The 16,265-nt window shown below is 40.8% G+C and overlaps 1 protein-coding gene across 3 annotated transcripts in view; it reads right to left on the reverse strand.

The window, feature by feature from the left end:
- The window catches only part of PREX2 (phosphatidylinositol-3,4,5-trisphosphate dependent Rac exchange factor 2), a 304,934-nt gene that overhangs the window by 142,230 nt on the left and 146,439 nt on the right, over positions 1–16,265 (reverse strand). For all 3 annotated transcript variants that reach the window (XM_084620586.1, XM_084620587.1, XM_084620585.1), the window contains 6 exons: positions 12,794–12,897; positions 11,288–11,337; positions 10,569–10,644; positions 8,892–8,964; positions 2,798–2,940; positions 2,577–2,669 (listed from right to left, as the gene is read on the reverse strand). In XM_084620586.1, coding sequence (XP_084476712.1) covers positions 2,577–2,669; positions 2,798–2,940; positions 8,892–8,964; positions 10,569–10,644; positions 11,288–11,337; positions 12,794–12,897 — 539 coding nt within the window. The remainder of the gene's footprint in view (positions 1–2,576; positions 2,670–2,797; positions 2,941–8,891; positions 8,965–10,568; positions 10,645–11,287; positions 11,338–12,793; positions 12,898–16,265) is intronic.

The raw sequence follows: 16,265 nt of genomic DNA on the forward strand, positions 1-16,265 counted from the left end.
TGCTGATAATGCTCTGTTAAAAAAAAATGTGTTAATTAAATTTGTGACTGAACTCCTTGGGGAAGAACTGTATGTCTCCTGTTCTATTTTACCCACATTCTGCCATGTATTTCATGTAACAGCAGTCTTGAATGATGACCCAGCACATGTTCATTTTAAGAACACTTTCACAGCAGATTTGACAAAACACAAAGAAGGTACCAATGTGAAATTTCTAAGGATAGATACAGCACTCGACCCAAGGTTTAAGAACCTGAAGTGCCATCCAAAATCTGAAAGGGACTTGGTGTGGAGAATGCTTTCAGATGTCTTTAAAAAGCAACACTCTGATGCGGAAACTACAGAACCCGAATCAACAAAAAAGAAAATCAACCTTCTGCTGGTGGCATCTGATTCAGATCATGAAAATGAACATGCATCGGTCCGCTCTGCTTTGGATCATTATCAAGCAGACCACATCATCAGCATGGACACATGTCTTCTGGAATGGAACTGAAGCATGAAGGGACATATGAATCTTTAGCGCATCTGGCACGTAAATATCTTGCGATGCCGGCTACAACAGTGCCATGCGAAAGCCTGTTGTCTGGCTATGCCAAAAGAATGACAGGAGACATTAGATATGGGTTTAATCAGGCTGCAACTTTATTATTAGATGTTTGGGACTAACCCAGCAAACAAAATGTGCAGTTCAGGTGAAAACACCCACAATTCACTGGGGTGGGGAGGTGCTTTTTTCAGCGCCCTCCCCTCCCCCGTTTTCATCCAGGTCCCTCCAGCAATTTCCGTGCTGGGACCTTACCAACCACCTCCCCTCATAGGAGGGGTTAAGGTGGACTATAATGATGGGGGGGTTGGCTCCCTGCTGTACCAATCAGAGGACTCCCCAACTGCCTCTGGCTTGCTCAATTACCAAGCACCTCTCCTTAATTCCTTTTCCAAGCCATTTATCCGTTCTTTTGTGCCTTAATTTATGGAGTACCTGCACTGAACATCCGCTATACACTTAAATAAAGAGCTGCGACATATGGCCTACTGCCCGTCATGCTGTGCATGAACAGAGCCCACCTGAACCTGCTGCGAGGAAGGTGAAACCCCCCCCAACACACACCTGGCCAATATGGCATTAAGGGAAAAATTCCTTCCCAGCCCTCCTTAACGGGGCGGCTAGCGTAATGCCCACAGCAAATATAGCTAAACACCTGGCATATTTGTGACCTAAATAGGGAGGAAGGATGGGTGCTGCCCAGCCTGTTCTGAGTGAATGAGGGAGAGGGGCCAGGCGCAGGCTGACCTTTTAAAACCCCTCATTCCTAGGTGGTGAGTCATCCACCATGCTGACTGCTTTTTCAGCAGCTTTACATCTCCCCTCCTCCCACAAGGCAGAAAGTATTGCCCTCTTCTCCTGGCTAGCCAGACAACTCCTTTCCTGGCCCCTGGCTTAAAGTGCAGGGCAGTGATTCTCACTTTCAGGTGACATTGTAAACAAGACATGGGCAGCACTATCTCCTGCAAATTGTAACCAAACTTGTTTGAGCAATTGGCTGAAGTAGGGGACTTGTAGGTTCTAAAGTTTTACATTGTTTTATTTTTGAATGCAGTTATTTTTTGTACATAATTCTACATTAGTAAGTTCAACTTTCATTATAAAGAGATTGCACTACAGTACTTGTATTAGGTTGTAATAAAAAATAAATATAAAATGAGCACTGTACACTTTGTATTCTGTGTTCTAATTGAAATCAATATACTTGAAAATGAGAAAACATCCAAAAATATTTAAATAAAGGGTATTCTATTATTGTTTAACAGTGCAATTAATCATGTGATTAATCACGATTAATTTTTTTAATCGCTTGACAGCCCTAGACTCCTTTTATACTAATCCCTATCCCACAGTGAGATGTAAAGGCCTTTAAAACCATCTCTAAAAATCTCTTTTGTAAAATAAAAACTCAGATAGAATATTTTACTGTCACACTTCTCTGTATAAGTACAGTAAGTCCCATTCATGTCAATGTGAATTCTGTATATACCCCACCGAGGTCTATCTGAAGCAATGCTAACGTAAACACAAGCCCTCTAACTTACTCATGCAACATCTCAAACTCTATATTTTACATTATTACAAATAAAAACCATAAAAGCCTTGACGCACACCACATTTATGGGAAATAAATCAAATCTATGTCTGAGGGGTAACACACGTTTTATTTTCATTCATTACATTTTCTTCTCAACAGTGCTTCTGCCACTCATGAATAATGATGCCACTGTACTCTATGTAGCAAATGAAAATAAATATATTTGTAATTTATGTATTGTATCTCTAAGTTCATATATTAGAAATCATAAGTAAAAATAAAATGATAGCAATAGCAAGTCACAACTCGATTATAAACAAAAAATGATACAATTAAAAACAACACTTTTTTTCTCGAAAAAACAGCCAAATTAAAACACTACATTATCTTAAATTTTCAAAATTGTATATCAAAACACAGATGTAAGTGTACATTTGTGAACATTACCATAAAACAGAGCAAAATATCAGACTATATATTAATATATGTTACCTCAGCATTTGACCCCTTCTCCACTAATTTAATAATTGGTACTTTGTTTTTGTCTTCTAAACCAAAACCATAGCTGCCTTCATTAGATTTAATCTGAAAAATAAAAATAAAATTACACAATTTGCCTTTCCATTAAACAATAATGTGTGGTGTTTATTTAACATTACTGAATCCTATTTATTGCTTGCCAAAACACATTATCGTTCAATTTGTTTACTTACCAGTAGTGATTTGGCTATGACATTTTCCACTACTTTTAAATCATGTTTCATAAGCCTGTGCTTCATATTTGATCCTTCCATTTCTTCATCCGCAAAAAAGCGAAAAAGAAGTGGCTCATCTTTAAATTCACTTTTTTCTAAGACTGTATGATACAAAATTCAAAGATTAATCCTTTTATTAGGAATTCCCGAACATATGTTTTAAAAACAGTTAAATATTGGTAAAGCACTTCCATAGATTAAATGCTACAAAGCAATTTTTGAGTTAATTCTACTCTAGAGGAGTTTGAATTTTCATAATAAATTACACTTTCTAATTGTGTATTTTCAAATGAATAAAAAAATTTTAAACAAATAATGGCTGAACGGCAGTTGAGGCCTCCCCCCTTCCATTTCTCCCAGTTTCTCTAAAACGCTGTTGGGGAAATCATCTTTTCCATTGTTTCAATCAGAAGACCCATGCCTTGAATCTTCTTATTGGCTTCTTGTCTCCTCTGATGGCATCAAATTTAACCTCCTTGTCATCAACTTGTCATATATCTCTTATTCCCCATTTTTCCTCTTCTTACTCTAGACACTCCTCCTGATATTCTTGTCTTCCTCTTCCCCGGGGCACTCTCTCCTACTCTCTGCTTCACACTTGGTCATGCTCCTCCAATACTCACCTCTTTCTCATTCACCAAATGCCTCTTTTCTCTTCTTTAACTGCTCTTTAGAATGTCACTTCTTATAGCAATCCCTCCTACTTTCTTCTCACATTAGTTCCCACATTCTCCCTTTACTGAACTCTTGTGCCATGTCTGGTCTTTCTGCATTAGTGTTGTCTAATGGAAACTGTGAATGCATCTGGGCAGGAATCATGTCTTTGTCAGCATCCTGGGCAAGGGAGGCACGACTAATGGCAGGAGCTTGGGATTCCAGAACTGAAGCCAGGGGTCAGAGCCAGAAACAGGGTCAAGAGTCAAGCTGAGGGGCTTATATAGGGACAAGGAGCCAATCAGGGATCACTAAGACCACTGTCAGCCAGATTCCTTGAGGCAGAACGTCCCATGGCATTGAACCTCAGTGGATTGAGGGTCACAGGAAGTGGCCCAGTTAGACCCACTGCTGGGTAGTACTGTGCGAATGTTGGTTGCTTAGTAACCCTCCAGCCCTGAGTTCAAGTCCCATTGATCCTGACATTACTACAGCACCTCCCAGAGGGAACTTGGGGGCACCCTGGTGGAATATATAAGCAGCCCTTGATGTAAAGCAAACAATCCCACACTGGGTGTTGTTCCTTCCTTACTGTTTTAAGGTCCCTGGGGAGGGGCTTCTCCTTCATAGCTGAATGGATTAGGGACAGGAAGTTTGGGGAATGGTGGCATCCAGGAAATTATGGGGCCTGAGGATATGTGGTGACTCAGTGTGGGAGTAGTTGTGGTCAGGGAGGTATTCCCCTTTTTGGGACAGGGAATTGGCTGCCTTGTTCTGGGCTCCTGGGTGATAGTAAAATTAAAGCATGTGAAGAACAGGGCCCATCAAAGCTGTCTTTGGTTCAGCTCTTTACCCTTCTGAGATACTCCACGTTTTTATGATCTGTATATACCTTTGAGGTGGTGGTACCATTCCTCAAAGGTGGCTTTGATTGATAGAAACTTCTTATCTAAAATCTCATAATTTTGTTCTGCTGGTGTGAGTTTATGAGAATAATAGGCACAAGGGAGCAGGTGCTGTTGGGAGCCAGATCTTTGGGAAAGTATTGCCCCAATTGCAACATTAGATGTGTCGGTCTTAACAACAAAGATCCGCATTGGACTGGGATGAATCAGGATTGAAGCATTGGTGAAGGCCATCTTGAACTGGTTGAATGCCATTTGACCAGGTGAAGGGGGTATGTTTGCAGAGGAGCTTTTTCTATGGACTATCTGTAGAGCCCTGTGCGGAAACAAAATTTGTATCTGCATCTGATCTGTGATACACAAATACGGTCTGCAGACAGTCACGGATATCTGCAGATTTGCAGGACTCTAGCTATCTGATCTTAAAACCAAGGAATGAAGTGCCTACAAAAATTAGTGAACTCCAGAAAGCATTGAAGCTCCATGATGTTCCAAAGGGCTGCCCAGGTCCAAACAGCATCCACCTTTCTGGAGTCAGTTCAGAAACCCTTATTGGACAAGATGTATCCCAATAACTCCATGGAGTGCTAGTTGAAGCTGCACTTCTCAAGATTTCACATATGCCATGTCAGTGGAGCTGATCTGGAACTGACTAGACGCGTTGAGTGTGCTGCTCAGGGCTCTCTGAGAAGAAAAATATATTGTCAAGATATACTGGATCCAGGAGTCATAGTCTATCATGAAATATCTCATTTGCAAAGTGCTGGAATGGGGCTGTAAGACTGAATGGCATTACCAAATATTTGTAGTGGCTGTACTAGATTTGAAAGGCAGTTTTCCACTCATCCCCGGCATAGAGCCACACCAGGATATAGGCTCCACACAAGTCAAGCTTGGTAAACTCCTGGGCTGATGGTAGAGTCCAACAATTCCAGAACGAGTAGGAGGGGGTACTGGTTTCTGATGGTTACCTGGTTAAGGACCAGTAATCCACACATAAAAGCAGAGTCCCATCTTTCTTTTCAACAAAAAGAACTCAGGCCCCAGCAGAGGAGGTGAAGGGATGGATAAATTCTCCTGGAGACTGGATCGCAAAGCAGTCAGTTCTGGCTCTGACATGGCATAGATGAAGCCAAAAGTATCTTGGCTCCAGGTTCCAGCTCAATCGGACAATCATAGTCAAACTGGAGTGGGAGGGCAGCCATATTCTTTTTCTTAAAAACATCCATGTAGTCATGGTATTTGGTAGATAGGGCAGGAGTCGGGTCTAATGGGGGTCCCTGCTGGGCCACAGCCTAGGCCTATGGACTCCTCAGCAGCATCCTGAACTCAGGATAGAGAGGTGCATCTTGGAGTCAAGACTCATATGATGGTGCATGCAGGCAAACTTGCGGACAGAATTCAGTGCAGAAACTGACTTTGCAGGTCATGAGTGGCCATCCACAAGATGCTGAGAATTATGAGGAAGTGTAGTGAGATCCAAACCAAAGGATCTCTCTATGGTCCTGGATAATGACGTCCAGGGGTACCGTTTCCAGTATTACTGGGCCTTAGGACAGGAGCGAGCCATCTATAGTCTCTAAAAGGTGGGTGGGGCATTTTTTGTTGCAGCGGGATGCCTAAGGCTTGTGCCATATCAGTGTCTATAAAACTGTCCACAGCCCCAGAGTCCACGAGCACTTATTAGTGGGTATTTGTAAGGGTTTCCCTGGGACATGCAGGCAAACCTGGAGTTGCAAGTGCTGGGCTCACTGTGCCTTGCATGTGCTTCAGTAAGAAGTGGGGGGCAGCTTGGGGATGGATATCCCTCGGTCCAACCAGCCTGGTCCCCCTTACTGGGCCTCGGCTTGGTCATTTCCCTACTTTTTCTGTGCAAGAGCCTGTGACGGGCAGCTGGCAAGTGTGTCCAGATTCTCCACAGTAGAAACACAAGCCATGGCATCAGTGGTAATCCCTCTCCTCAAGGTCACATGATGACAGGCTGCATCAATTTGTATAGGTTCTGGGACTAGGCCACAAATGGGTACTGTGGTACATCGTCTAAGGTGGTGGTGAAGCCAACTTCCTCTCTTCATTTCACTCATTCAGCCTGTTGTCAAGGCATATAGCAAGACTGATGAAGGCATCTAGATGAATCGGGGTTTCCACGACAGCTAGCTCATCCTTGATCTCTTCTACCAATTCCGGTGCAGATTACATGAGCTAGGCAGCTTCATTCCATTCTGTATTGGAGATGAGTTGCCTAAAGTGGGCAGCTTAGGAGGCAAACAGTCCCTGCCCTTGCCATAGTTTTCAGGGGGCTGCCTCCACCAAGTGAGCATGGTGGGAGTTGTCAAAAATAGAGAAGGCTTGGAGGAAGGCATCCCAGTTTGACAGTGTTGGGCTCTGTTGTTCCATTAGGAGTGAAGCCCACTCTAGCACCTCTCCCTTCAGGAGACTAATTTGGAGCCCTACTTTAGCCTGGTCAATGGAGTAGAACTGTGGGTGGAGCAGGAACAGCAGGCACCATTGATTGAGGAAAGCCCTACATTTTTGCAGTCTCCATTGAAATGCTCTGGGATAGGGACTCTTGGACCAGAGTCCAGGCGCACTGTGGCACAGTGTTCTTGTCCCGCAACCAGGCAGCTGCTCTCACAATTGCTGGTTCTTGGTTGTGTACTGTGTCATCTGGGCCTATAACAGTGTTTTCATAAAGTAGCTCGGGGGTCTGCACTCACCAGGTCTGGTTCTCAGACAAGAGCTGCACCACTTGTGTCTGCAAAATGGGAAGTTCATCCTGCGGGCTGTCAACCTGCCCAGGTGGTCGAGTGCCCCATGGGACATTCGAGGTAGGGGACAACCCACTGCCTCTGTGTCCCACAGGGACAAATTTCTACATGGGTTACTGGTAGTCCAGGATCCTGGGCAAAAGGGAGGCAGGACTAGTAGCAGGAGATTGGGATTCTGGAACCGAAGCCAGGGGTAAAAGCCAGTATCAGGGTCAAGAGTGAAGCTGAGTGTCAAGATGGAGTCAGAGTCAGGAGTTAAGCTGAGGGACAGAGACAGAACCAGGAATCAGGTGGTGGGTCAATACCAGGAATCAGGATCTGTGTTGGGGTTTCAGGGGTCAATCAGGAGTCAGAATCCAAATCAGAGCTGAGATCACTACCCAGAGTTCAGGAACAGAGCAGTGGGGCAGTCATGGCAACTAGCTAGGGGTCCACATTGTTGCCTGGACACTTCCTGATATGCCCCATGGGCTTATACAGAGATAAGGAGCCAATTTGGGATCACTAAGACCACCATCAGTCAGATTCCTCAAGGTGGAACTTCCCGTGGCATTGAAGCTCTGGATTGTGGGTCACAGGGAGTGGCCAGATTACAGTTGTTGCCAGGTGACTGTGTGGGAATGTTGGTTGGTTGCTATCAAGTCCTATTGATCCTTACAGTCTTACTCAATATTTGAACAGCAAGATGAATTTTTACCAAAGTCTAAGTGGTCATTAAGAAAAAATCCACCATAAATCCTTCAAAAAGATTGAAAAAAGACTAAAAGCCCCACTCCACACTTGTACGTACTCTTCCCTACACTATTAACTTATGTGACGGGGCAAGGCCAGATGGCTATAGAAAAGTAGTGGGAGATAGATATATTAGCTCCAGGCTAGACAAATCCCTGGTACCAGGTTAAGTGAAATGGAAGCTGCTCCAGGTCAATTAAGACACCTGGGGCCAATTAAGAACTTTCCAGAAGGCAGGGAGAATGCTAGGTTGATTGGGACACCTGAAGCCAATCAGGGGCTGGCTGAAACTAGTTAAAAGCCTCCCAGTCAGTCAGGTGGGTGTGCATGTCAGGAGCTGTGGGAGGAAGTTGTGCTGTTGGAGAGACTGAGTAGTACACATCATATCAGACACAAGGAAGGAGACCCTGAGGTAAGGATGAAGTGGAGCTTGAGGAAGTGAGGGCTGCTGTGGGGAAAGTAGCCCAGGGAATTGAACATGCCATGTTTCTAAAAGGTCAGCTCCCATAGCTGATACTATTAGGGTCCCTGGGCTGGAGCCTGGAGTAGAGGGTGAGCCTGGGCTCCCTCCCTCCCGCACCTTTGCCCCCTGATTAATCACTGAGACTGGGAGACAACAGAGACTGTGCAAGGAAGGATAACTTCTCCTCACCTCCCTTGCTGGCTTATGATGAAAATGGCTCAGTAGACTGTGACCCTTGTCTCTAGAGAGAAAAGGGTTATGTGGAGGGTCACAGTGAGCCTCTGAGGCTAGCGAAATCCACCAGGAAACGTGGGACCCACGGAGGCAAGGACAGAGCTTTGTCACACTTAATATAAAATAATGCAAGAAAAACCTAGTTAAACATTTGTTTTTCAGGTACACATTGAAATGATTTACTGACTTTCCCTTTGCCCTTTTCTAATCTCTTGGGGTGGTCCCTGTACCATTTGCCTGCTATGCAGAAGGAATTCAACAAAATGTGACCTTTAGCTTGTGCAGAATTTACTTACCATGGTGCATAAACCCATTGTCACAAAGTCCTACGCCAAAGATCATTGCTTCTTCCCTGGTCCGACAATCCCCCTGTTAAACCATAATACACACTATGAAATATAAGAGCATCAGAACATAAGAATGGCCATACTGGCTCAGACCAAATGTCCATCTAGCCCAGTATCCTGTCGTCTGCCAGTTTATCAAGTGATACAACCCCTGTCGTTCACTCCCAGCTTCTGGAAGTCAGAGGTTTAGGGACACCCAAAGCATGGGGTTGTGTCCCCAACCATCTTACGTAATAACCATTGATAGACCTGTCCTCCATGAACTTAGAAAAAATTTTTTTAGCCCAGTTATTCTTTTGGTCTTCTCAACATCTCCTGGCAATGAGTTCCACAGATTGACTGTGTGTGGTATGAAAAAGTACTTCTTCATATTTATTTTACACTTGCTGTCTATTCATTTCACTAAGTAACCCCTGGCTCTTGTGTTATGTGAAGGGGGTAATAATTCTTCCTTATTCACTTTTTCCACATCATTCAGGATTTTATAGACCTCTATCATATCCTCCCTTAGTCATACAAGAACATAAGAATGAACAATAATGAATAATAATTCCGAAAAATTGAACCTATTCTGTCTTCATATCATGCACAGAAATAACACGAACAGTGGAGAGCTGTGCACAAAGATCTTGGCCAAATTATGCTCCTAGATGATAACATGTTTTCCATCATCTCAGTGATGATTGACTCCATTGTTATTAGCCACAACATTTTCTCATAAAATAGTGAATCTTTTTGTTAATATTACATTGTCTATATACATTGAGTATTTATTGACAGTCTTCAAAACTAAAGTTCATAAGAGATTCTCAGTTTTTTGTAAACTTTTCTGTTTCTAAAACTCATTTTCACAAATTATCATCTTCATTCTACATTGCCAACTTTATTTTCTATGCTCTTTCGTCATCTTTGTAAACATAATGCTGACATCTATATTTAAACCTACTCAAAGAACCATGTTAACTTTTATTTATAATCCATATAACTTTCTGTTCCCAGGTATCCAACAAGTACCCCAGTGTTAAAAAGGAGGGATTCTTAAATCTGTTCTATCATGCTATTCCCAGAGAAAACACTCGTCATTCTTTTTACATTCTGCAGCCCCTGCAGATTGTTCCATAACAGGGGCACATAATCAGACTGCAGAAAAGCAGCAAAGTTAGGAAAATATTGGTAAAACTTGATTCAAAAAAGAAGTTTTTCCTATTTTCTTCCAATACAAACCACAACTTTGCCTAACACAAACTGAATTCCTTGGTTGTAAACTTCTCCCTGCTGCTTCCTTTTGTCCATTCAGTCAGTAATTTGCAGCTTCACACACCATTCATTTTAACTATACACATTATTACACAAAATGCTAACATTTTGAAAGCAGCAAGAAGCTAAGCAGAAATTGAAAGATCAATGTGCAACACAGGAAGATCAGCAACTGGCCATGATTCTGTAAAACAGCTGAATTTTGCTGTTTTACAGACTCAACAGGATATTTACATTAACTCTGTTCTAATAATTAGAACTTTAAAACAACGTATTTTCATTTTCTTCTACATGATTAATTACAACTTTCCATGTTAGGAAGTTAAATTCATAATGCAGAAAAGTAAATCAACCCCAGGGTACACTTGCCTGTGCAATTAGCCAGTCTATCAGTTTGTTAGCCATGACTACAGATTTATAGGTCCTCAGATGATAATCTTTATCCCTGTTTAAAAAAAAACAAAACAGAAGGAAAAAATCCTATGTTTTACACACAAATTGTCACAAGCATGATCTATGTTGTTTTTTGAATAGTTTTCTGTACCTTAAAAATAGAACTTCAGAAGCTGCCCTGAGGTCTCAACTCCTTAGATGGAGCAAGTCAAAGCCTACAGTGTAGATAGGAGTGGGGAGGAGGGCTGGACTTGTCCCTAGGTAGCCAACCATGTTCCCTGGGTGTAAGGATAGGCATCATGTTACAAGTATGGGAGTGACTCTCCAAGTGAGTTTTATAGTGCTAACATGAATGTGACTGCGCTATGTATGTGGTAAGCCTCTGAAAATGCCCAGTATGAACTAGATTCTTCCAGAAGCCTGAGTAAACTGTCCTGGCAAACCTGATTCCTGCTTTCGTAGTGAACATGACACTTGGGGCACTGCCTATACAGTACTTTTAAGTGCTAGGTTGGAATCCCGTCCTGCTGCTACTTTGGGTTTTGGGAGCACTCTCTCTACAATTTCTTCCCCACTAGCACACCGCCCGAAACACAGGCTACGATTTAGCTCTGTGTTTGTATATAGTATCTACAGTATTCAAATATATATGTTTATTCTGAATAAGTCACTAAGAACTTCACAACTGGACTCACCTTATCACTGGAGTAAACAGACTATGAAGACGACAGTACAATCTTACACCCTGTTAAAGATATAGATATGTTTAAATCCACATTTACAGTGAAGCAAATACCACTCAGTACCTATTCTAACAATACCTATCCATTCAAAATAATGCAAATAGCTTATATTTTTAAAATGTAGAACAGAAGAAGTGAACATTCATTTCATAGATATGTTTTCATGCACCAAAGTTATTTCTGAAGTGTAATAAACCTCCAGATTACAAGACAAATAATATTTGTGACTAAATTATCATGGGCTTTTCTAATTAATCTGAGAGATATGTAAAGAAGACTTACATAACTTTAGCACAGCATTAAAAGATTTTTTTAACATATATTAGTTTTAAAGAAATGTATATGTTAAACTTTCACAGCAAAGACGACTTTCTGTGCAAATGTGGATTCCAAACAAACTGAATTACTAGAGAGGAGAAAAGTGAAGTATATTTATGAATATTGCCAGAAAATCAAAATTGAACATGACCCACTGTACCCACAAGCAAGCCAAATAAAAATTAGAGGTAAAATAGTTCAGAAATTTTAAAACTTTTAATAAAGAGTCATATATATTTGATTTCTAATGTTCTAATCACAAAATCCTCTTAAAAGCATGTAACTATTCATAAACAGATTTAACAAAACAGCATTAAGATTATGGCACACGGTACAGTGGCAAAACAAAAGAAATGTAAAGTTTAGGCAGAAACTCTGCCACAGACCGCTGTATCTGCTAAGTCTGCATTGAGGGATTCCCTTCACTTGAGACACTCTATATTAGGAAACCTCTAACTGAAGAGTCAGTGAAGCAGCTGTCCTAACTCAGTAGGCTGGGAGAAAACCTGAATGGTCCTAGTTTTCCCCTGGATCAGGACCACAGGATCACAAATTTAAAAACACCAAAGGGACTAAAGATGACTCTGTTGACTTTGTTTTATTCTTTCAATATATCCTTGGGTACAGTGTCAGGGTGCAGAACATACAACCTGCATATTTCCATTAAAACATCAGGTTACTTTTGATAAGCCAATATACCCTTCACACACTAAAGGAATACCAAAAGCCACTCCAATACAAACAGTAAGAAATTCTGGTCTATACTCACATACTCTTTTTATTTTCACTGAATATAAGCAAGGTATACTGGTTTCAATTTACTGATTGAAAAATACAGAAAACTACTGTTTCTGCTCCAGTCATTCAAAAAGGTGGGCATTATATCCTTTATATGTTTATGTAGCATAGTACTTCCTGGATAAAATCATTTTTAGAAACATATTTCTCAATTTCTGTATTTAAAATATGGTTTGCAATAAGCCAAGAGCCAAAATCTGCCTACAGATATACATAATTAACTCTGATTCACATTAGACTGGCGTCCAGGGACAGAGTTTTTCCTAACACAATGCATTTTGCTTTATTTTTAACTAGGACCTCTGTATCTGACCCATTTTTACTGATAAGAGCAGTTTGTACCTTGGAAATCACATCCTGCATTTCACTTCTTGGATAGTATGTTCCATCATCATAACGGAACCTGTAGAGCATGTGTTCAGGTTTGAACTGGTGCTTATCTGTAACTATTAATTATCAAGTGTTAGCCAAAGAATTCTAGCTTTCTGCACAGGCAGGAGATTTATTAAGGGTACAAACACAATAATTCTCTACAAGACAACCCCAAATACATTCAGTAATAAAGACACATCATGGATCTATAATTAAACATATGTTGCTATTATTTAAGATGGAAAAGATCTACTTGAGTAAGCAAATGTCAGTATTTTTTAAACAGCAAGAATACATAGAAAAACAAATTTCATAGGTTGGGGCCAGATTGTTTTGTAGCCCTTACACTGATGCTTAGAGAGCGGGACAGTAATGTACGATGCCTTTCCTACTTGCATGACCCATAAAAAGTCAGGCGGAATGGCACGTCCTGCAATCTGAAGAGCACAAGGCTTGCTCTGTCCTAACACCCCTCCCCCCCAAGATTGCATAGCACCTCAAAGTAGATGGAAGGCATAGGTGGGAGGGTGAATCATAGTTCTACTGTCACCCACCCACACTAGCCAGCAGAGTTGACCAGTTTTGTGCAGGGGAGTAAATGACACCCCAAAAAGGAGCAGGGGCAGAGTCTCCGCACATGCAAGAGCTGCAGGAGGCAAGATTATGGGGTTTTTAAATAGTCACATGCATGAGATATATGGAGTATTTCCTGAAGTCTTTACCTTGGCAATATTCCCATTAAAGTTAACATCCTTGCAAGAGAGAACCTCATCTTAAATTTGTAAACAATCAGAGCTAGATAGCCTAGTGCATACTAATCTGCAACTTGGGAAATCTGGGTTTAATTCTCTTTCCTATCACAGACTTCCTTATGACCTTGAGCTAGTCCCTTAATTTCTCTGTGCCTCAGGTCCCCATCCATAAAATGGGGACAGTAGTACTTCACTACTTCAGGGGGTGTCTTAAGAATCAAAATATTAAAGACTGTGAGGTGCTCAGACACTTTGGTAATGGGGCCATACAATAATATAGATAGATTCAAATAGGGCCCATATTAAGGGTTAATAGAAGAGCACCAGGAATCATGCCATAATAACAGGTTTCACAGTAGCAGCCGTGTTAGTCTGTATTCACAAAAAGAAAAGGAGTACTAGTGGCACCTTAGAGACTAACCAATTTATTTGAGCGTAAGCTTTCGTGAGCTACAGCTCACTTCATGCATCCGATGCAGTGAGCTGTAGCTCACAAAAGTTTATGCTTATCCTTTTCTATATGCCATAATAAATGCCTATTCTCTTTTACAGGGATGTTTAAGAAGACAGGGTGACATCCTGTATAATTACACAGGCAATTCATAAAACTCTAAGGCCAGTTCTTGAAATTCTTAATGAGTCTTTACCCAGATAAAATTGACATTACCCTCAATGGAAGTTTTATCTGAGTGATGGCAACATTTATTCGATACATTTCATGCACCCAATTGTTAAAAATCTAATCTTGCAATTATCATTTATAAATGTAACAACCTGAACTCACACTCAGCCATTGGAATGTTTATTTTTTCTATATTGGTGTTTTGTTTTGTTCTTTAATCAAATTTAATTAAATACACAGATGAGTCTAACTCTGTAGTTTTTCCACACAAAGAACTTTCATTGATGTAAAATGAACCATACATACAAACCTGAACTTATTAATGTCAGAATGACAAAAAAGAACCCTTCTAAATGTCTCAGTTTGCTAGGATATTTCACAATGATGGTTCAGAAGTTTGGATAAACATCACAAAGTACAGATGCTTATCCAAATTGCCCCAAATCTCTTGAGTTTGCAAAGCAGGCTGGAAATTTTGTGAAAACAGGCTCTCATCCCAGTATACCTTGCTTTCAGTTGTGATGCAAGAAGAACGTGGGAAAAAAATTAAAGAAAGTTCACAAGACTTTTTGGGACCCTTAAAAAAAGGTGTGGTGCAAATTATAGCCTAATGTTTGATCTAATTCTTCTTTCATCCAGAGTGTGTTGCAGAATCCTAATATTTATCTAAGTAAATTAGCTAATCTTAAGGATATTTTGGTAACTACAAAGCTCCTTATTATGTTGAAAGGAAACTTGCATTTCTAATCAGCAGGGATAATTGATCCAGGAAGACAGTTCAACCCACTAACTGATAATAATGAGTCCTCTCTAATGTCACAGACAATGTTTCTGGGTAGGTTTAGCAAATGAATTTCTTCTTTGAGCAAGATTGGGGAAAAACAAGGAAAGAAAAATAACTTTTTCATTACCACAGTGTTTACACATTCACTAGGAAAACAATGTTCAGCACAGCAATGGTCTGCACTATAAAAATAATGCCAGCACAGTGAAAAGAAATGACCAGCATAGTGACTATCTGAGTCTAGCAAAACCCTGTACAACATTTGTAATGCACATAACAGCCAAACTTCCCCTCGCCTGCCTCTGTGAAAACAGATGGTTCATTCAACTTTATTTTAAGAATTCTATTTTCACTCAAACACAGCTGGATCCACACACTAATGAAAGTAGTATGTCTGGCTCAAACTTCCATGCTCACATATAATACCCTTTCATTGGGAAATCACATAACATTCATTTAAGTCTGTGTTGACGGAATCTATTAGTGTATTTTGGATAAAATTTAAAAGATCAGTAGAAGAATTTTTGGCATCAAAACCTTTCTACTGACAAAAGTTCTATGTGTGTAGTAAACATACTACAGTCTGACATTTTGAATGATTATTGAAGAAATAGTATAGATCATTCACATTAAAATGCAAAAAACGATATGAAGAGAGATGAATAACCTGAATTTGTCTCCTCCTATTCTACATGCGTTCAGAGTACTCATAACCCACTAACACCCTGATCCTCACCTTTCCTTATCAGCCAAGGATATTGAAGAAGTAATAGCAAAGAACTGGGATGTCACCTGAAGTGCTCAGATTTCCTTGATCACTGTTAAACGGAAGATGAAGAAAAAAGCATTTCTGCATACTGCTGTTATTTGGGTGCCCAGGAGCAGCAATTAATCCAAAAGGTCCCAAGGTATTGACAAGTAGTGCAAAAATAATTAGAGTAGCCATGTACATTGCTAGCCATGTATACCCCTCAAACAAAATGGAAGCTTCCACAACAGCAGAGTACAGCTGGCCCATTGGTAGGTTCTGTATTGCAGAAGTGCCAGGGCTAAAGATTTGCCACCCTGTGAAGAGCCCAATGCAAAAATGACCCAGACAACATTTGCCAACTTTGTTAAATCCACTCCTGCTTACTCGCTCAGAAATTTGTGTCAAGAAGGACACACCCTGCAGAACTTTTCCAGACTGTAAACCCTAATTTCTTTTTCTCAGCCCCATTACCCAGCACCTCTTGTTGTGAGAAATCATTGGATTTCACAGAAAAGATCATCTGCGACTGGAAT

Source organism: Lepidochelys olivacea, assembly GCF_965140295.1.
Source record: "Lepidochelys olivacea isolate rLepOli2 genome assembly, chromosome: 2".
In the NCBI taxonomy this organism is placed as follows: domain Eukaryota; kingdom Metazoa; phylum Chordata; order Testudines; family Cheloniidae; genus Lepidochelys; species Lepidochelys olivacea.